Source organism: Lucilia sericata, unplaced genomic scaffold (genome assembly GCF_015586225.1).
Source record: "Lucilia sericata isolate MDLA Ls3-8-SP2 unplaced genomic scaffold, ASM1558622v1 Contig000245F_arrow, whole genome shotgun sequence".
In the NCBI taxonomy this organism is placed as follows: domain Eukaryota; kingdom Metazoa; phylum Arthropoda; class Insecta; order Diptera; family Calliphoridae; genus Lucilia; species Lucilia sericata.
Genome location: NW_023994271.1, coordinates 385,091 through 406,853, shown reverse-complemented (window position 1 = coordinate 406,853; position 21,763 = coordinate 385,091). Strand labels below are relative to the sequence as shown.

Sequence of the window (21,763 nt, the reverse complement as noted above, 5' to 3'; positions counted from 1 at the left end):
TCAATCAAGATAAAAAAGTTTTAAAACTAGATCTCTTTACTTCTGGTAATATTGAAGAGAATTCCATTACTCTATAACTTTTTAGCCGTTTTTTCCAGAAGTTATAGTGGATGCATTTTTGAGATTTTTTTAAAAATAAAATTAAATAAATTTTAATAAATATTTGAAATTTTAAAGATACTTTGGCCCCCATTTCTCAATGTATGTATTGTCATTTTTTATCGAAATGAAATTTTTATAATTTTCATACAAAAATTATTTTAACCGGCAGATTGTCTAACGGTTAAACGATAATCGGATATTAAGATTGTGGCAAAAAATGAAATATCATAAGTTATACTGTCCTAATAAATTTTTCGAATGGACCTCTGTATAATTTGTGAAAATAAAATATCTTGGATTTGGAAATGGGTCTCAAAAATTCCGTAATTTTCAGCTGATTTACTTTATTTTAAACTTTTTGTCAAAATTTTCGTAATGTTTAGCTTACACAGAAAAATATTCAAAAAATAGTTTGGCATTTGATTTGGTAATTTTCAGAATTTTTTAAATTATTTTGAAAATTATATAATCCATTGTCCTACCACGAACATGATATTTTCGAAAAATCCTACAGATATTATGCCCCACCCAATCAATCTCATGATTTTTTTTAATGCACAAGCGGTATTTTGTTTACGCCACACAAGTCTTCGGCTTTGATACCGGAAAATGTTGTATACACTTTAATTTGTAACAAAATAAGTTTTCCAGTTGTATTCCGCTTTGTTTGCGTAATTTTGGGATACTCCAAGTGTTACTTTACTTTCGTTACTGAAATAAACAGTTTCTTAAGTGAAACACATGCCTTATATTGATTCAGATGATGAAAATTTTGTATAGTTTGTGCATTTACAGATACATTTTAACATCTTGTTCAACTCTTGGCTATTTCAATGACACTAATATCTGAATCATGTCTCATATCATATATATTAAACAAATAATACTGGCCTACATATAATTTGAGAATGTTTTGCAAAAAATGTTTCTTCATTACTCATTTTAATAATTAATTCTTTGATTTTGTTTAAAATTTTGGTACCGGCATTATTCTTACACTTATTTTAAATGTAAACAAAGTAAAAATTTAACGAAAAGAATTTAAAGCAGTCCTGACATTAGAAATTAGAATACATCTCATTTTAATTCACAATTGTATTTTAACTGTTTTTCTTCTGTACGGACAATTTTTTGAGTTTTATTATAGAGGTGTTGCGTTTAAAAAAATAAAAAACAAAGTATTATTTAAAATGTTTGCAATTAGAAAATAAGTATCACCTATAATAAAAACCAATTATTTTGTAAATCGGACAAATATTATTTGAGTCATTGTATGTATAAAACTTCCTGAAAGTATTAAACGCTGTGAATATTTTGTGTCACTTTTTCAAAAACACTATTGTCCAATTTACAATTGGTGTTGTACGGTTGTATCGTAGTATGTCGTAATTTTTTTATTGATTTATTTTTGTTTCAAAAAATTTTATTTGAACAATTTTTATGACATACAACGATACGACATCGATTGTGAATTGGACATATATTTTGAGTAATAAACATTAAGTTGCAATTAGGCAAATTTTTTTAATAAAATACAAAATTGAATTATATTCCTTTTGTTATGATTAAAACAAGTTTTATTTAAATATTTTGATTTCGATTTAAAATCATACAACGAGAACGTGAACATTTTTATAAAAAATACTAATGACAACATAATAATGAATGGATTTCTTAAACATCTACCTACTTACAATCGTCCCCTTAGTTTAAGGTGAGTGTATGTCGGCATTTTTACGATTCCAACGCCAAACGGTACCATCATCACATACCCAAACCAAAACATTTGCATCTCGCGAAAAAGCTGTTTGTCTTACAATTGAAGTACAGCGTACATTATTCAAAGTGCTACAATGAGTATGCTTGGGATCTGAAGGATCTAACTCCCAAACATAAACTTTCCCATATTGGTTGCCCAGTGCTATGATCTTATGCCAGGGATTAAAACCGAAGCGTACAAACCAAATTTCACATTCGTCATAATCGAATTCACAGATAATGGTGCAGGAAGCATCATTCGGTTTTAGTTGAGAAATATTTTGGTGTAGTTGACCAGGCTTCCAGCAAACAATAGAATTCTCGCATGACTTGGAGAGTACAAAATCTCCAAACCACTGGACACAGTCCACATAGTTGCGATGAATATCGCGTGTTGAAAATTCCGGAAAATGTTGCATGATTGTGGGGAATGGTAGTTGAGATTTATTGGGATTAAATGTGCGAGACATTTCAATGGTTTCTTTAAATTCCTGGGTATCAATGCGCCACAGTTTCAGTGAGTGGTCCATTCCACTGGACATTATACGTTCGCCACGTAAATCAAAGTCAATAGAGAGTACCTCGTCACGGTGGCCTTCAACACCTCCAAAAATAGCAATACAAACATGTGTCTGTATATTCCACAAACGTATGGCATGATCTTTACTACCAGACAACAACAGATTAGGCTGACGTGGATGAAACTTCAATTCATTTATTGCTTGACCATGACCTACATAATTTCCCACCGCTTCGTTTCTTTGTATATCGATAACTCTTATGACACCACGATAACCAGCAGTGGCTAAAAGCGGTACAGATAATTTAGAATCGTAAGACCATGTGCAGGTGTAAAAAACTTCGTCGGGCTGTTGTTAAAAATAAAAGAAAATTTAAAGAGATACTAATTCAGGTTTCACTAGACGAAGGATATTACAATACTTATTAGGGAGCAGCACTCTACAACGTAATCTTAATAGAAGAAACACGTATATAACATTTAATTTTTATTTCGTTAGGTGGAAGAATTTGATACGCTTTTCTTATTTTATGTTTGTTTTATATTTACATATGATATTTTATTTCGGGTATCTCCGACAGGTTAGTTGGCAGTGTTTAGTCTGTCGGCCTATATTCAACAAGTGCCACCTCAACAAAGTGTAGATTCAGTAGGGCAAAACAGTTAAATTAGTGAAATATTGCACAAAAAGAACATTTTTTCCATAATACATTTTTAAAAACCTTACTAATTTCTACTTACGTATAATATTTTATATTTCGCATTTTTTAGCCAACTTTTTCGTCAAATATTTGTTCAGTTGGCATGTTTTGTTCACAGAAAATAATAAAAAAGCTTTGCTATATTCACACCATATAAGTTGGACAACTCACGGAATATTGCCATACAGAATTAGTCATATAGAATACACAATTTTCATACTATAAAATATTTTTAAATTGAGAAGTAGGTACATGCCAACATTTTTTTAATTAAATGCACAGTTATTAGCATATTTAAATACATTTTAAGTAAACTTATAAACGGCCCTTTCTAACATTTTAAAAATTTCACAGGAGAGGCTAAAAACTATTTAAATTGAAAAGTTTGTTTCTATAAGCGCGGTTTATTTTTGTAATTGTACTTAAGTTTTCAAAACTTAAGTACAAATTCTTCCTAGGTAAAACTGCAAAACCCGCTCTTATTCTTTAATGGTAGTTTCTGAGAGCTGCTCCTATAATTTTAATTTTTATATACAAACAATATTTTAAACCTACATCAGGATCGGCATAGCACATTATTAACTTAATACCTCCTTTGCGTGGACACTCATAAACGCTGCATCTATTGCTTCCCGCTGTCGCAAAAATATTGGGTTGGTCTTTGCACAGTAAATAGTTAAAGGCCACGCCAAATATGGCTTGACCATGATCCTCCTTTAAATGACAACTTGAATAGAAATAAATCATTTATTAAACAATTCTTCGTGTTGGTAATAAATCATACTCATATTTGAAAGCCGGTACATTGACATGTGATTTACTATGACGACTTTTTCGACGGCCTCCACGGGAGCCAGGTGATTTGCTACGCGAAGTGGTGCTGGTGCTGACGCTAGCAGTTTCATCCTAAAGAAAAAATTATTATATTTTTTCCGGCAGAAAGCTGAATAGGTGTGTGTCACTTACACAAATCGATTCATTTTCACTATTTTCTGCTTTGGCACTTTCTTTGGGAGATAATTTATCGGCTTTTACTTTGGACATGTTATTTTTATTTTGCTTTTATTTGTTGTTTATTTTATTTACACACGCTGTTAATTTTGTTTATTGCCATTAATTAAACTTTTTGCACTTTAACAAAACTAGATAATATATTCAATATACATTTCAAACATAAACATTGTGTAATGACAGCAAATTTGGCGGGTAAAATTTGTTAATGTCAGAAACACGGCATTATCGACAACAGCTGGTTGCTGGGGAATAGGCATTATCGATAAGAGATACCAGACTGAATCAACACATAATACTAGGGTTCTATAATTGAAACAAAAGGTCGATTATGCCAATTAAACTATATTAGAAACGAAAATGCCTAAATATTAATAAAACAAAAATCTTAGGGCTTTGGCGCAAACTCTTTCTATCGAACTCGGTTATAATGAATTCTCGGTTATTACGAACTATTTTTCAAGTTTGAAAATTTGGTAACTATTTTTATACAAAAACATTTCTTTTAACGAACTCGGTTATAACGAATCCTCGTAAAAAAAATTACTTATTCAGTACAATTTTCCTTTTTTCATAGCGAATTTAAAAAACCATGTATTGAAATCATGCAGCTTTTTAAAAAAAAAAAAAAAAAACTTAATCTGTTAAAAAAATATATGAACAAATAAAATCAATGGTGGCTTTTTGCATAGAATATTTAAATAAATTTATATAATTCATTTTCTTTTAGATGCGTAAAATGACACTTTATTTTTTGATCTACAAAATCTTCACCCGTGTTATTACGAACTTCGCTTACAACGAACAAATTTAACTGGTCCCTCCGAAGTTCGTTATAAACGGGTTTGACTGTTCATATACATTTTATGAAAAAAAGTATTTTTAAATGAAATATATTTTAAATAAATTTAATTTTAAAATAAATTCATTTACATACATACATGCATACATACATATCTATCACATAAATTATTTACATAAAAGTGTTAAATCTGAGAAAAGACATGCTGAAAAACATTAAAATTGAATTGATATTTACAATAGCATAGATTTTAAGATTAAGAGGACATAGTGACAATAGAAGAGAAAGATCATTTAAGACAGAAGTTAGAATAGAAGAGAACAAAGGACAAGGGCAAAAACTCTTAATTGTTTTCAAAATATTTTGTTGTGGGAGAGTATTTTGTTTGTGTAATATTGTTTTATATGTGTAGGCTCAGTTCTTAAAAGCTGTTTAAAGACAAACAAACAAAAGGAAACAAATTCATTTGAAACAAAATAACTTAGGTAAATAATTCAGTTATACAATAAATATGTTACGGAAAATAATATTATGTACGTTTTGTTTGTCGACATGGATCTGGCCCAGACCGGTGTTCTTAGACGTTTCTGCCTCTGTATGGTTGCTTTATTACTACAACTGCTACTGCTAACTGAACTGTTGCTAATATTATCCGATGGGGCTTGTCGAGAGCTTGAGCAGGTGATGGTAACAGTCTGTTTGTGTGCATCGTCCCCGTCTGATGCATTTCGTATGCCAGGGTTATCCCTGTCCACCGGAGGTCCCGTGGGACCACTATGTGTCTGAGGGGCTGAACACACTCCCTTGGTGCGACTGTCTATGCTGGTTTGATTGTTAGACGCATTTTGTGTTTGAAAATTTGAAGCTTCAGCTGAGAGCTCACTTCCCTCCGTCGTACTGCCCAACATGGAGCAGGTAATGTTAATATTGTTGTTCTCATTTGAGGCAGCATTAGGGTCCAATGATGAATGTGTTGTGTGCTCATGTTGACTACATTCAACATTTTTACAGTCACCATTGCATCGTTCATCCTTTGTTTCCAATTTGTTGCCTTGACTAAGGTAATATGGGGATTTAATTAATTTTATTTTGTGTTTTATGGTTTTATCGTTTCGTTTAGTTAGGAGTAGGTGGGGTTTTTAAAGAGTTTATTGTTGTTTTAGCGTTTTATAGACAAAACAACAGCAAATTCAGCAATTAGCAGTGAAGTAAGAGCAACCAATTTCAGAAAGGCAATCAATCAATTTTTTAAATTTGTTTTTAAATTCACATGTTGAGTAAAATAAATTGTAGGCAGTTTAGAAGGAGGAAAAAAGATAAGAGAAAATGTTTTTTAAATTAAAGTTATTTGTCGTATCCTGCAAATATAATTATTGTACAATGACAAAAATAACCTGAAAATGATTGAACAAAAATATAAAAATGTAGCTAAAAAACGAATACCATCGATCCATAAATGTTTGATAAATATTACGTTTATTTTTTATTCGCCCCATCGAAGCTGTTTATGTTTCCCCCGAAAATTTAAATTTTAGTTCATTTTAAATAAGATACCATTTCTTAAAATTTTTGTCTTGTCAACTTTTGGTGAGCTGGATCAAAGGATAAAAATTTTCTTTTTTGAGGTTTCAAGATATTTTTCAAATTTCTTACAAAGAAACTATATATGTATGTACATAAATATGGTATAATATGAAAGTTTTTCAAAGGCGCTTTCAATATTAAATATTTATATGCGATAACAAAAGTATTAACAAATATTAAATTTTTCGGAAAAATTTTTGGTTTATCATATTTTTACATAGAATAGAAGAACATATATTTAATTAGTTCAAATTATTACATATTACGTATCCTATAATATCACTAATGAAATGTTTTTTCTGTTTTTCAAAATTGATCTAGTTTGTATTTTGTTGAAATTTTTCGAAACACATTTCTCCCTGATCTTGTGTTAGCTATTTAATCAATATGATCATAAGATTTTAATTAATATATGTACATACTTCCTTGTAAATATATTTTTAATGTTGTTGTTTACCTTACTAAGCGATGTTTGGGATGCAAGTTGGTTTCAAATAAAATTTGCTCTAGATTAAATTGCGAAAAACGAAAAAAAACGTTTCGGTGAAATTTAATGCTTTTTGATATACAAAAAAGATTTCTCGAGCTAAAGTTCGAAATATTGGAAAATATATGTATATTTTATTTTATAAAACAGAAAAACTAAGTTTTAATTTTACATTATTGGACAATCAAATAAAGTAGTTCTAGTTTCTTTCCCAGAATGTATGTATTTTTATAACCCAGGGTACAACAGCAAATATTGAATTTTAATGTCTAAACAAATGGTTGAGGTACTTGAAATATATGTATATAACCCTAAAAAAATAAAATGGAATCAAAAGGTGAAGTTAAAAAAAAAAAAAAATTGTAACTCGTTCCCATTTTGGAATGACTGTGTCAATGACCTCGAAGTCATAAAATCTTTTTTATTTGCATAAAACAAAAAAGTCGAAGTAAAACTTTTAAATGGTTTATGATACATACATATGTATATGTATGTATATAAATTTTAAATTAAATTTTAAAAAATTAAAATTTTTTCAATTTTTCAAAAATTATAAAAATTTCTATATTTTTGAACTAGAGCAATAATTTTTAATATGACAAGACCTTTCATATTATTTTGATATTATACTTTGAGTGAAATATTAAAAAATGGAAGTGTCTTAAAAGGTTATCAACAAATTTGTCCATTTGGAAGTTTTTATTATAGCCTTGCATTTGTAAAGATTGCTGATTTAAGATTGAACATTAAACATTTTCTTAAAAACATAAACGATTTAATGGTCTAGTAATTATCATTAAAAAAAATAAAAACAATTTTAACATTTTCCTTATTTTGTAAAATTAATGTCATTTTGACATTTTAATTAATTTGTAGTTTTGTTTTTTATCGTTTGTATATTTTTTTAGTAAAGTTTTAGTGTATTATTCAGCAAAATTGTGATTAAGTAAATGCAAAAGTATTTTATGTAAAAATAAAAATTACATTTTATATTTGCTTTCTGGAATTTTAACTGTTTGTTGTTTTTTTAAATTATAATAATACTTTTTGGCTTTAGAAATAATTTATACCAGAGTTAAACAACCATGTTGTTAAAAAAAATATTTTTTTATGACAAAATAAAATTTATGTATTTTTGCATGTCATTTTAGATTGATATAGTCAGTCATACATACATACAAAATTTATCACTTTATTGTTTGTTAAAAAAAAAATGTTTTAATAGTTTTATTTTTTAGACGTCGTTTGCTTTGAAAAATATAAACCAAAAAGGACATTTTTCGATTCACTATGTTATATTCTTTGTTTGGACTGAACAGTAACAAATGCATATAATACGAGTTAATGTAAATTAAAACATCAATATTTATGTATATGCACCTTTTCTGTATGATCCGAAAAAAATTACATGTAATGTTGAAGGAAGCGTTTTTTTAAACTGCATACAGTTACTTTATTTGCATTAAGTCTTGTAATGAGTTCAATGAAATGTTTGTTTGGTATCCTTGGTTACCTTGTACTTTTTTTTTTTTGAAGAATTAAAAATGCTGAAAATTTTAAACTGATTTTTTTTTCATCAAGACATTAAAATATTCTATTTGAACATCTTAAATTCACCGCAACTAAAGTAAAATTTTTTAATAAAAAGCTACAAAATATGTTTGTATGTGTAACTCCAATGAATTATACTCCATTTGGAAAATAGCTTAAATGGAGAATATACATTTAAAGTTGAAAATTTCTTTTGTAGGTAATTTGCTGAAAATAGATTTATGTGATAAAGATAGCTTATCCAGAATAGAAAGAGATCATTATGAAAACACCAAGAATTTAAAATGACACAAATAATTCCTATATATATAATATTAAAACTGTTTTCTCCCTCTCTCTCTATTGAGAATCAAAAGTCACATTAAAACTTAATTAAAATTGTCTACATACACACAATAATAAACATTTAGATAATTTATTTTTAAAGGTTTGATATTTAAAAGATCAAATCATTTCAAAATCCTAAACTAAGAAGTAACGAATTATGTATAATAAAGATTTGTGTTGGGATAGTGTACATTAAAGATTGTAGGCATTCTTTCTAAGAGATTTAAAGATTTCATTAGGCCAACAGAAAATGGACTAAAAAATACACAAATCTAAATTTGATATTTACTTTCTATTCGCTGTTCTTTGTTCTGTTAATAATATTCAAAAACATGTTAATGTAATGAAAACGACAATGAATTTAATAAAGAAGATATGAAGGGATAAAATGCGTCTCAACTATGTGACCGAAAAAGTATGGGAGTAATTTTTCATTGTATTGGAACTTGAAATACAATGACTGACTGAATGATGATAAATGGAAAGTACATTAACAGAATCATGCTTGTAAGATACAAGAAAATTTAAATGAATGTATAATGAAAACAGTCCTAAATAATAACACCAAAAATATAAGACCCAAACACAATTGAGGCGACGAAAGGACGATGACACGAAAACGTATATATTTTATATTTCAGAATTTTTAACATGGAATAGTCGATGTACACATGAAACTAGACGTGGCTTCAAGAAACCTTTCAAATGATACCACATATTGTATATTTTGTTTAAAAAATGTAAAATTTAAAAAAAAATGGATAAAAAGGTACTTTTTTGTAAACGGTCCAGCTTACGAATCGCCATCGATAGACTAGAAATATTTTGGGAACAATCATAAATCAAAACAAAGATTTTTTGAAGCTGTATAAAATATATACATATATATGTATGTATGTATATTAGACCATACAGACTCTTTTAAGTCTAAAAATTTCACCTACAAAAAACGTTTTTAAAAACCTTTAAAAAAATTAAATTTTAATTTTTTTATAATTGAAATAACAAAAAAATGGAAAAAAATGGAATTTATTATTGTAGTAAAATTTATTTATTTTACATTTATAAACTTTATGTCGCCTTAATTGTGTTTACGCTTTAAATCAAAATTCTCTTAGATTTAAGCTACGAGGAGGCAATATAAAAATGTAAGGTTATAAACGAAAACTTGCACAAATAAAACACATGAAAACTTACTCTTCACATTCAACGGACGAGCACGAATTTTGCCTCAACTTTGATTTACCTGTCGTGGGACTTCTCGTATTTTGAAATTTGATTTTTGATTGATGGTGATTGAAAATAGAAACAAAATATAATAATGAAGAATTTTATAAAAACTAAAAATTTTATTTAATTATGTTACATACATAAACAATAACAAAACAACAAAGGCACTTGGCTAGATACACAAATAAAAAACAAAAATGGCAGGTCGGGCTGCTGATGAGGGAAGAAAAACAAAATGGTTTCCAATGAACGAATTCTGACAAATATGGATGATATTTAAGCGGACATCGAAAAAAATCGATTTTTATATACATACATATACAAACACAAACGATGGATGACATTAAAAAAAAGTTTAACATTGAGCATGACTTAAACGATTAAAATTATATTTGTTTTTTATTCCCATTTAAACTGTTGAAGCTCTTCCATACGCTTAAAAGCAATAAAGGAATATATATTTGTTAAATTTATGTAAATGAGAGAGAGAGAAACCTTTAATACTAAAATTTTCATATGAGTTGGTTATGAATTAAATTAGTCAGCCTTTTTAAATTAAGCGTAATATTCTCACCATTCACTTCCAATTTCTTGCGACTTGTAAACTACTATATATATATATATATATATTACCACTAAAAAATTTGTTAGTTATATTTTAATTTTTTTTAAACAAATACTTGGAGTCATGGCGATCAAACATAAATAGGCTGTAGATTTTACGATTATGTTATTTTTTTTATAACATTTTGGGAGCTGTTTAAGTTACTAATAACAAATTAGCAGATATTGTCAATTACATTGCGATCAGCTTTATAAAAGCTTAATACATAACATTTGCTAGCTTTAAAACAACTTACTTGGATTCATCGAGGAACACGGCCTCAAGGACACGTGCAGCATAATGTAAATTTTTTTGTAATACATCGGCTTGTATTTCGCCTGTATTAAGCATGCGCAGAAGACTTCGAAGTCTGGAAGGGGAAAATTAAGAAATTGTTAATAAACAAAAATAAATTTTTTCGGAACTTTTGTAGTTTTACCAATCTACAAAAATAGAAGTGGCCTTACCTTAATGCTGCTTTATCACATGCATCTGGTGTATCGACAGCTGGTAAGTTTTCAGTAGCTAAATCGACAGTAGACGAAGTTATAGTTAAACCCGATGCCGCGCTAGACGCTGAATCTTCCCTTGTATTTTCCATTTCATCGCCCGGCGTTATAGTATTATTTCCCGAATTAGGTGAAGTTGGTAACATTTTTATATCTTGGGTCCCAGTGGTTGTGGCGTTACTGGTCGTGTCGAAAATGGCTGATTGCGCCTGTGATTTATTTGATATTGGTGCTGTTATATTGTTGGTGTGTTGATGTGTGGAATCGTTAAGACGACTGTCGTGAGAGTTGTTGCCACTCGATGATTTGATCGTGGTCTCGCTTAATAAACTATGATGAGTTGAGGATGATGGTGTGGGTGTACTAGCCAATGAATATAAATGCTGGTTATCGTATTGGCTGAAACTTTTACGACTATTGGAACGGCGCACAATGGTAAGAGCTCCGTGTCCTTGAAAGAGGGAGAGAGATAAAAAATAAATTAAAGCAATATACAATGGATGAAAAATTATTATTTTTGACATCTTAGATAACCTTTAATATATAGGTAAAATATTCGATGCCATTTTGCGAGAAAATGGTGGGTGATAAAGAAAAACAGATATCAGATTCGATTTCAGCAGCTAAAAATACATTAAAAATTGTCCAACTGGTTTCAAGAATTTTTAAGACCCATTTCGAAAAGATTGAAGACATTTTTTTAACATATTGTACCAAGATCAAGATCAAGGCCCTTTCCAGAAAAATAGTTTTTATTTTTCTTGTATTAAGTACATTAAAACGCCCGTAAACGCCTACTATGTAAACGTTGCAATCAAACTACAGGTGCTAATTATGAAGATAATTTGATGATATTTTACAATTACTCCCTTTTTACCCCAAAGACAACCCCATTGAAATGGATCCAATATACCATGAATGAAAATGAACTTATCTATGTGCCAGGGATGGAAAATGAGATTTTGTTTCAGTATCAAAAAATATTTCAGAGGGTACTTTTTTGGATCTTAGAGTACTAAAATATTTTTTTTTGCTGAAAGTTGTTAATTTTTTAAATACACTTTCACATATTTAGACATTTTTAAATAATTAACAACAGAAGTAGAAAAGGTATTATATATACCGTAGGGTGATCTATTATTCGACATTTTCCAAAAACCGGTTTTCGAGTAGTTCGAATAGTTGACATTTGAAAAAAAAACCGTTTGATATTTTTCAAATTCAGAGAAAACGGATTTTTATTATACATAAAAACATCTAGTTTAATTTGAAAAAAAATTATGACCCGAACTGATTTTTTAAAATAAACATTATTTCTTTAATGTAAAAAATTGGGAAGAATCATAATCCTAGTTTATTCTAAAGTCCCTGTTTAGTAAATTTTCATAGGCATTCCAACACTGCTATAATATTTCAGCGCCAAATTAATTATTGTAATTGGAATATAATCTTAAGATTGATAAAATTTTATCCAACAGTTATTCCAATCAATTTTACAAATAATTTTTTTTAAATTATTAGGAAAATCAAAAAAGTTTAACCAAAGGTGCCTTAGAAAAATATACTCTAGTTTCTTGACTCGAATATTTTAAAATTTAGACAGGTATTATTATTTATTTCAACATTTAATTGAAGTAATCTTTGAATACAAAGCAAATAAAAGTATTCGAAACCGGTTTTTAAAAAGTTAAAAAACCGGGTTATTCGATATTCGAAAAAATCAACATTTAGAAAAAACCGACATTGGTTAACTGAATAGTTAAACTGAAAAATTTTATTGATAACACTGTGATACAAAAGTGAAGAAAAATAAAATGCAGGCGTTCTCATATACCAATTCTATTTCGTTATATTCCATAGAGTACGAATATATTTTTAGTTTTCCCCTATCACTTCGTTAACTTACTTTTTAAGAGCAAAATATGCGAAAAAGAGCCATTTTTGAAGTTTTAAATTTGAAAAATCATAAGTTTAGAAGTTTTCATCCGATTTTCAAATTCGGTATTTTTTTAATGATACAAGTGTTGCATTTTAATCCAAAAAAATAAATCCAAAATTTATGGTCAAATGTCTGAGTTACGGTCGTTTAAGTAAAAAAACTCACACTTTTTTAAAAAATTTTCATTTTCATCATGCTTTACTTTGGCCATGAGGCAGTGAGTTCATCTTTTATTACTTTCCTGAAGAATCACATAAAGGAAGGTTTCTAAAACTTGTTATTTCATAAAAATCTATGAAAAACTGGATGATTTATGCCAATTTTTCTAATAGCATGTTCCTCGAATTTTAGGTTTTCTCCATACAAATTAATTTTTGTATAAAAATGTTTATAAACATTTTTTAAACTTGTTACAAAGAAAACCAGAAACATGAATGTTTTTGTATGGAAGAAATATGCAATATTTTTATAAAACTTAGCACAACTCATAACTTTTTTCATCGATTATTTTAAATTGACCATCATTGGAAACCCAACTTAAAGTGCCTTTTTTCAAATGTAATAAAAGCTAAAGTTACTGCTTCATGGCCAACGTAAAGCAGTATGAAAATTAAAAATTGTGAAAAAAGTGTGAGTTTTTTTACTTAAATGGCCATAACCAAGACATTAATCATAAATTTTGGATTTATTTTTTTGGGTTGAAAGACAACACTTGTATCATTAAAACAAAATATCCAATTTGAAAATCGGTTGCAAACTACCCAACTTATATTTTTTTAAAGTTAAAACTTCAAAAATAGCTCTTTTTCACATCTTTTGCTCTTAAAAAGGAACTAAACGAAGTGATCGGGAAAAATTAAAAATATATTCCTACTCTATGGACTATAACGAAATGGAATTGGTATATGAGAACCCCTGCATTTTTTTGCTGTATCACTGTGTAATAGAATAAAGTGTTATATACCATTGTAAAGCTAATGAAATTACGCGTATGCTGATGTATGTTAGATAAATATAGCTAACAGAATACCTGAGACAAAATAGAGTTTAAAATATTAAGATAAAATACAAAATATAAAGAATTTCGAAAAACAGAAAAAACCATTTCGGTGAAATTTAGGTGAGTTGAGGTTTATAATATAATAATTTCAATTAATTACATTATACATTTCTATGTAAAAATATGAAAAACTTAAAATTTTCCCGAAAAATTACGACATTTGTAATCATTTTGGTGTATGTCATTGAAATCGTCTCCCAAGGACCTTTCATATGATATTAAATTTGCATATGGTTTATTTGTCAAAAATGTGAAAAAAATAACATAAAAACCCTAAAAAGGACATTTTTATCCTTTGATCCAGCTCACCAAATATTGACGTCAGGACAAAAATTTTGAGAAATGGTATCTTAGAATGAACTAAATTTTCATTTTTGGTGGGAACATCAGGAATTTCCATTTTGGGGCCACCCTAATATACATATGTGTTATTAAATTAAAATTCGATGTACATAGGTGTTCATTTTTTAAAAAATCAATAGTCATATCAAATTCTACACATGAGACCATACATAAGACCATCCATGACATGAAACAGTAATTTGCTTTAAAGTCCAAATAATTTTCACCAAAAAATTTCTCTTATTATCTATGGTTGAATTCTTAATTTCAAAACATATCGTTTTATATTAGATAGAAATTGAGTCCTTCGAGCTTCTATCATTTGGAAATAATTAGTTTTAAAGTCAAATATTTTTTCAAAATTGAAATTTTTGGTAATTTTTTTCATATAATATTAACAATGGAATTTAATTAGATTAATATTCATATAATGTCAATCAAGATAAAAATTCGAAATGAGCTGCATTGGTTATTTGCAAAACATACTTCTAAAAAGTGGCTTTAAAAACTAGATTTCAAAACATTCTTAGAATTTCAAATTTTAAAACAAACTTTTAAAGATACTTTGACCCCATTTTCTCATTGTCTGATTATGTTTTATCATAACGATAAATTGACATTTTACATACAAAAATTATTTTAACCGGCAGTATATCCACCTGTTAAACGATAACCGGAGGTTGAGATATTGGCCTGAGAGTATCAAATAAGACTCGGGAGTATCACGGTACTTTTGAACATCAAATAGTATCAAAAAAAGTACCATCGTACCAAATTTGCCATCCCTGCTATGTGCTTTCATAAACGGGCATTAGTTAGTTGAACGGACAAAGATATAAAATCCTCATAAAAGGTCTATGCGAACATTATGAGCTGAACTGTTTCCTAATGTAGTGTTTAATTGTAAGATGAAAAAACGGTAGACAACATAAATAATTTTACGAAAAATAGATTTTAATCAGGCTTTTTTTATAAAAATAACAATCAAAAATGCTCTTAAAATATAATCCCAGAGAAAAATATATTCATACTTATTACAATTGTTCGAATTGTTCCAACATAATAAAAATAAAATATTAAATGGAAAAAGAATCAACAAAAGGGACTGAATATACAACAACAATAACAATAAAATGTGTTGGAAACAAGAGTAAGAAAAGGAATAAAAATGGAAATTGGAATAATAAACACTTACTTGCAACTTGACCATTTATAGTAGACACAGAGCTATTACTTGTAATTGAGATGCTACTGCTGATACTCTCTGGGGTATTATGAACACCAGAGGGACTTTTAATATTTGAAAAATCTTGTTTACTATTACTAACATCAACTCCTGCTGTTGTTGTTGTTGACGTTGCTGCTGCTCCTGCACCAACTCTTGCGGCTGATATACCAGTTCCACCTACTCCACCACCTGCAGCTGCTGCTGATTGTGAATTTGTAAATGTTGCTTTATCGCTCGTTGAATATTGATCTTGTAGTTGTGGGATTTTGGTTGCTGGTAGTTGTTGGGAATTGGTGTTGCCCGTTTGTTGTGTATGGCAACCCGTAGCAAGATTGCTCCCACCCGAACAAGATAAATCGTCTCTTTTTGGTAGATTTTCTGGAGTGCTAGCAACTGCAAACAATTAAGAGAAATAAAAGAATGAGTAAAACTAAATATTATTTTTCGTTAACTCAAAAAAACACACACACACATTACGAAATATTTGCAACAAAGCAAAATAACAAAATATTATGTACATTGTACATACATACATACATACAATATGTATTTTTTGTATCTTCCTTTAACTAATTTATTTTATTCTTGTTCAATCTTTAAAAATACGGTTGTATTTATTCCAACTTTAAGTTCCTTTTTCAAAAGGGGTTGCAAAAATTAGTTACATGAATATTGTAAGAATTTCTCATGAAATCTTCATCACCTTGGAAAGTTATTGCTGTGTTGTTTCAACAGATTTAAATTGTACTTAATGTCTAACATATGGCATCCTCCTCAAAAGGTAAAATAGCTTTAGTTTGTAACAGAAAGCCACAGGTTTTAGGTCATTGAAAAATTAATAGCATCCGAGGAAAACCTTTTTATAATGCCTCTCAGGCTTCATGGGGATAAAGTTGTAGTTAATTTAATTGAAACGAAAAGCTAGAAAAAATACAAAATCACAAATGAAAAAAATCCCCAATAAGAATTTTAAAAGTCTAGAAATCAAAAGTACACTGTTAGAAAAAAAAAAAATATTTTTGATAATGAAAGGAAATTTTTTTCGTAACAAAATGATTTCGTAATGTACAAGAAGAGTTCTTTATTTAGATATTTTACGAAATTAAATAATTTTTAATATTAGCCCAGGAAAATAAGGGTTTTGCTGCGGAATTTTAGATAGCTAAATTAAAATTGGCACATAGCTTCTCTTTAGCATAATTATTAAGGAATTAAATGTCACCGAAAATATCTTGTGCGCTAAGCGAGATATTGGAGGTCAAAGGTTACAAAAATCTGTTTCTAGCGAATATAATTAATAATTTCCTACATTTTGGTTTGGTTAAAATGTGCCCAACGCATATTAGGCATGATCTAATTTTTGTCGATTCGAAGCTCCGTCACTAAAATAGCAACTTACAAAAACGTAGTTACGATCGTAATGCAGAATACACACAATCGTAAAGCATTGAAGTAAAATGGAAATGCTTCTTCTTTTTCTTACGATTCCGTTTTTTGTTGGAATACAAATTTTTGATCGTAGCGTAACTGAATGCAGAAACGTAATCGAAATGTAGAATTGGGGTGATTACTTTAATGTTAAACTCGAAACCTTTCAGAAACATGCTATTACTTCCCAGGTATTTATTTTTGTCACATAATGTAATATATAAACAGTTATCATAAATGTCGGTATTTAGATAAAGTTATTATCTCTTTAAAAAATCTATCATATTCTATACACTTTAAAAGGTGTATTGTTTTTTTTGTTATCACATTGATTTTAAAAATCCAATTTTACGGTAAAGGAGAGACTATTTTGATGACTTTTTGTTCAAAATTTTCTAGCAATCATCCGAACACTTAATGAATTTAAAAACAAATGCAGTGATTCATTTAATTTTTTTATAACTCAATGAAGTAGACTATATTATGAATTATTTTATGGTGGTTGATATTCTGGTTCGAGGTGATTCATTGCAAATGCTTCATTTTCTAATCTGTACAATAAATTGTTAGTAATCTGATAGCAGTTAAGACCCAATTTTTCTGATTTTCCATAATATTACAACACAGATAACTGGGAGTAGAAATGTACTTGAACCCACTTCAATTTATTTGCTATCTAATGGTTAATGTTCCAGAATTGGTTAATTCAGCAGTAACGTTTACACGAGTTGTGCTATAGGACCACATACATACATATTCACATTAGAGTGTCTCAATTTTTTTGTAGGCACACCTCTCAAACGATGCGTATTACTGTAATTAATACGGGAAAAATAAGAAATAAAATTTTCGAAATCGTCTTCAGTTCTCTTCCAGCGATTGAAACTCTCTGGTAGAGAACTTTCTCAGTACAATTAAAAAAAGATTTTCTTAAATTTTATCTAAATGGATCTCAAAAATTCCCTAATTTTGAGCTTATTACAGGAAAAATAATTGTAACATTTTTAGGGTATTTTTTATCCAAAAAAGACTTACGATAAACTTGGATTTTAACTTTTTTTGAAATGGGCATAACATTTTTCGTAATCTATTTAATTTGTACTGAGGTTTTCAATAGCTGTTAGAAAAGTGAGGACCCTTTCAAAAAATATTGTTTATTTTGACTTGTGCCTACATTAAATTCCCAAAAACGCTGTTCGTCGGGACACTCTAATGCACATCTTATCTGTTATAAACAATTCTAATAATACTCTGTGTACGACAATCTTGACCATAATCTTTAACAACGTGTCCCTTTAGCCCAAATCTGTTGATAACGTTGCAACTACATATTTATTTCTGTTTCACTTAACATAAATAAAGTACGTAGAATTACTCCTATTAACTTTTTTTGTTATCATATCAACATTTGTTTATACAAAAAAAAAACAAGTTTTTACCAATCGCTCTAATAACATTTCAAGTACCTTTATAAACGACTACAAAATATCATACAATTTCCAATTTTAAGTTTAGTTCATACAAACACTTTGTTGAGTTAACATCGTTTACAATGAAATTTTTTGCCGTCTTTTCCATTCTTTTGTTGGCAATTTTAGCATTTGCCGTGGCTGATAAAGCCTCCACTGATGATTTGACCGATTCCACGTGTATGTGTCCCCGTATTTTGGAACCTGTTTGTGGTGATGATTTTGTAACTTATCCTAATAGTTGTGAATTTACTTGTGCCCAATCGAAAATGGCTCGAAAAGGCAGAACACTTGCTATTGCTCATCCTGGCAGCTGTTGATGAAATAAAATATTGCTTCAAGGATACAATTTGGTCTTTAAACACATAATACGGATATTTTTTTTTTAATTCAATAAACAATAGAAAAAAATCGAAATGTTTTTCAATTAAAAGCAATTGTAACAATTTTAAAGTGGTTTCTAAAAAATTATTTTAATAAATCATGTTTTATAAAGGTGACTTAAAAAATGATTAAGTATTTAGCATTCTAGTCTGTTAGATCAGGGGTGGTGGGTTTGATTCCCACCCAAAAGACAGCAATACTAACTAAGTGACTAACTAACTAACTAACTAACCTCTTTTATTTTGTTACTTTTTATTTTAGAAACTGCAAGAGCTAGAGACCTCAAATTCTATATGGACAACTTTGACATCCATATGAGCAAAATGAGCAGACTGGATATAGTGGTACTTTTCATATACAGAAAATATTGAATAGTGTGTGATAACTCCATTTAAATTATGTATACAAATATATTTGAGAATCTGTTAGAGCTAGAATCCTCAAATTTTGCAAGAACAACTTAACATCCATCTGAACTACAAAAGTATCAATATGAACATTTGGTTTAAGAGTAAGTCGACTAAAAATAGTGGGCTTGGTTCCTTCCATATAAAATAAATACTAAATGACCTAAATCTGAGAATATATAACAGCTAGACAAATTTTTTAGTGTAGCGAAGCACGCTGGGGAAGCTAGTTCCCTTAAAAATATTAGTATCACAATAACTTTCTATATAACTTTTTGAGGATCAACTTAACACTTGTTCTTTCAGAAAATAACTTTTTAAAATATTTCATAATAAAGGCAAAAAACATAAATGCTTATTATAAAAAATAATGGCACTACATGCTAAACAGGAAAATGTCCTGCGATATCTTTCGAAAACTCTTTTTCCATAAAAAATCATCAATATGCGTCAAAATAAAATTTGTACTGAACTTATATCCATAAAAAGTAAAGCGGTTTAGTTTCGTGCGTGAAAGCTTTAAAGAAAAAAAATAAAAAAAATGTTATCAGGATCAGCATTGCGGCCCGAGTTCAGTTTATTTAAAATGGATATAGCATACAAGTTCTACATGCTAGAAATATTTTAAAACCACATCTCGATTCAAGAGCACTTCAGCTATCACATTTTTTTTGTAGACCTTGGTAATATAGGAATAGAACTGTGTGTTCGAGATATGTATGTATGAGTGCTCCAAAAAATTTTGTTGCGAATTTTGGCCGCCCTCCTCTTGAATTGTTATTTGGGTTGTAAAACTAAGTCATGCAAAATATACCCCGATAGGATAACGTTTCTAAATTATATTTTAGTTTTTTTTTGAAACTTTGTTAAACAATTTTACATTTTTTAGATCTCATAGAGATTTATGGACAATATATTAGAGAATAAAACAGTAAATTAAATGTGTAACTATTATAGTTTAGCTATTTCGAATTGTTATACATTTTAAATAAAATATTTTCAAAGTATTACAGTTCATACAGTAGAAAATATATCCCTGAAGTTTTATTCATATAAGGCAATATTAAACCAATAAACTTTGCAGGTCAAAAGTCGCATTTTGCAATATTTTAAAATTCTTATTGAACCATATCGAAATATGTATTATTTATTCGGCATTATTTAATAAGAATACCTTTTTAGTTTGTAGTCCTATATTTTAAATAACAGAGAAAAAACAAAAAATAACCTTTTAAAGCAATGGTTCCAAAATGGGGGTTCGTTGCAACATTCTATAGGGTCCAAAAGACCCTAAAAAATTTGCAACATTTTTGCAAAATCATGCGAAAATAGTGAACAAAATCAGTTGCAAGTATCGATAAATTGAAGGTCATATTTTTACTATCCAAATCCAAACACTAAATCCGGTTTCGGTAAGTACAATTTTTAAATTGCTTGATTTCATCTTTCCTTTAAAATATAATTAAACAAGATTTAAAAGTAAACACAATTTTAGGCACTTTTTTTTAATAATTTACACAATTTTATTTATTAATGTACACAATTATATTTTTTATGAAAGACAACAACATATTTAATGAAACATTTGTTAGAAAAAACATTGAACATGTTTATATAGATTCTAAACTAATTAAAATCCTTAGCAGGGTCCAGAACGCATTAATGATAAACTGCGTCCACTGCGTTCCACTTCACGTCTACTACAATCAAATTGACAACGATTCGCATAAGTCACAGAATTTGAGCCACATACGGGATCATAATTACGGGGACAGGGACAAAAGTCGGCATTAGTTTGAACAATAAATGCGAATATTGCCAAAACAATGGCCAAAACTACGTGCAAGAATTTCATCCTGTTGAATTTGTAGCTTGTAATTCCACCGATTTTTTAAATAAAGGAATTTTTCAATGTTAATTGTTAAATGTATAAGAGTAGACTGACTGATTAGTCAACATTGAGTAAGTATTTTTTTATCAGCAAAAGTGGTTGGATTTTTGTTATTTCGTATCTCCTCATTTGAAACCTACAAATTGCCATAGAACTATTTGTTGCTGCGACTAGTCGTATAAAAATGTATGTATTGACGTATTATTTGTGGTATATCTTATCGGGTATTTTTTGTTTTTATTTTTTTTATAAAGAATGAAAATGGCATTTATACATTGAAATTTATTAATTTCATAGGCAATAGTGGGGAAATGACAGAGGGGTGCCGTAATTCTGTGGTTGTTTTGACCTTCGAATCATTTGGAATCCAATAGGTTTTGTAGGGGGGAGTATAGATATTTTCGCGTTTTTGCCTTATAAAATTAAAAT

General features: G+C 28.8%; 4 protein-coding genes across 6 annotated transcripts in view; 1 reads left to right on the top strand and 3 right to left on the bottom strand.

The window, feature by feature from the left end:
• Positions 1–21,763, bottom strand: part of LOC119602620 (calcium/calmodulin-dependent 3',5'-cyclic nucleotide phosphodiesterase 1) — a 94,753-nt gene that overhangs the window by 42,813 nt on the left and 30,177 nt on the right. The window contains exons 2-5 of one of the 3 annotated variants that reach the window (XM_037954230.1): positions 15,723–16,148; positions 11,145–11,637; positions 10,934–11,047; positions 10,041–10,103 (exon numbers count right to left, since the gene is read on the bottom strand). In XM_037954230.1, coding sequence (XP_037810158.1) covers positions 10,041–10,103; positions 10,934–11,047; positions 11,145–11,637; positions 15,723–16,148 — 1,096 coding nt within the window. The remainder of the gene's footprint in view (positions 1–10,040; positions 10,104–10,933; positions 11,048–11,144; positions 11,638–15,722; positions 16,149–21,763) is intronic. The other 2 variants (XM_037954231.1, XM_037954232.1) reach the window with 2 other exon arrangements.
• Positions 1,657–4,304, bottom strand: LOC119602623 (polycomb protein esc). Its single transcript, XM_037954239.1, has 4 exons — positions 4,048–4,304; positions 3,866–3,987; positions 3,637–3,808; positions 1,657–2,729 (listed from the first exon to the last, which is right to left on the bottom strand). The coding sequence occupies exons 1-4, from the start codon at positions 4,123–4,125 to the stop codon at positions 1,812–1,814; spliced, it is 1,290 nt and encodes a 429-aa protein (XP_037810167.1). The 5' UTR covers positions 4,126–4,304; the 3' UTR covers positions 1,657–1,811.
• Positions 18,598–19,063, top strand: LOC119602625 (serine protease inhibitor dipetalogastin-like). Its single transcript, XM_037954241.1, has one exon. The coding sequence runs from the start codon at positions 18,736–18,738 to the stop codon at positions 18,970–18,972; it is 237 nt and encodes a 78-aa protein (XP_037810169.1). The 5' UTR covers positions 18,598–18,735; the 3' UTR covers positions 18,973–19,063.
• Positions 20,943–21,415, bottom strand: LOC119602628 (ovomucoid). Its single transcript, XM_037954243.1, has one exon. The coding sequence runs from the start codon at positions 21,296–21,298 to the stop codon at positions 21,083–21,085; it is 216 nt and encodes a 71-aa protein (XP_037810171.1). The 5' UTR covers positions 21,299–21,415; the 3' UTR covers positions 20,943–21,082.

Coding starts and splice junctions, on each gene's coding strand:
- LOC119602625 (XM_037954241.1), top strand. CDS start 18,736: ATGAAATTTTTTGCCGTCTTTTCCATTCTTTTGTTGGCAATTTTAGCA.
- LOC119602623 (XM_037954239.1), bottom strand. CDS start 4,125: ATGTCCAAAGTAAAAGCCGATAAATTATCTCCCAAAGAAAGTGCCAAA. Junction 3,988..4,047: donor GTGAAAATGAATCGATTTGT/GTAAGTGACACA, acceptor TTTTTTCTTTAG/GATGAAACTGCTAGCGTCAG. Junction 3,809..3,865: donor GTACCGGCTTTCAAATATGA/GTATGATTTATT, acceptor TTTCTATTCAAG/TTGTCATTTAAAGGAGGATC.
- LOC119602628 (XM_037954243.1), bottom strand. CDS start 21,298: ATGAAATTCTTGCACGTAGTTTTGGCCATTGTTTTGGCAATATTCGCA.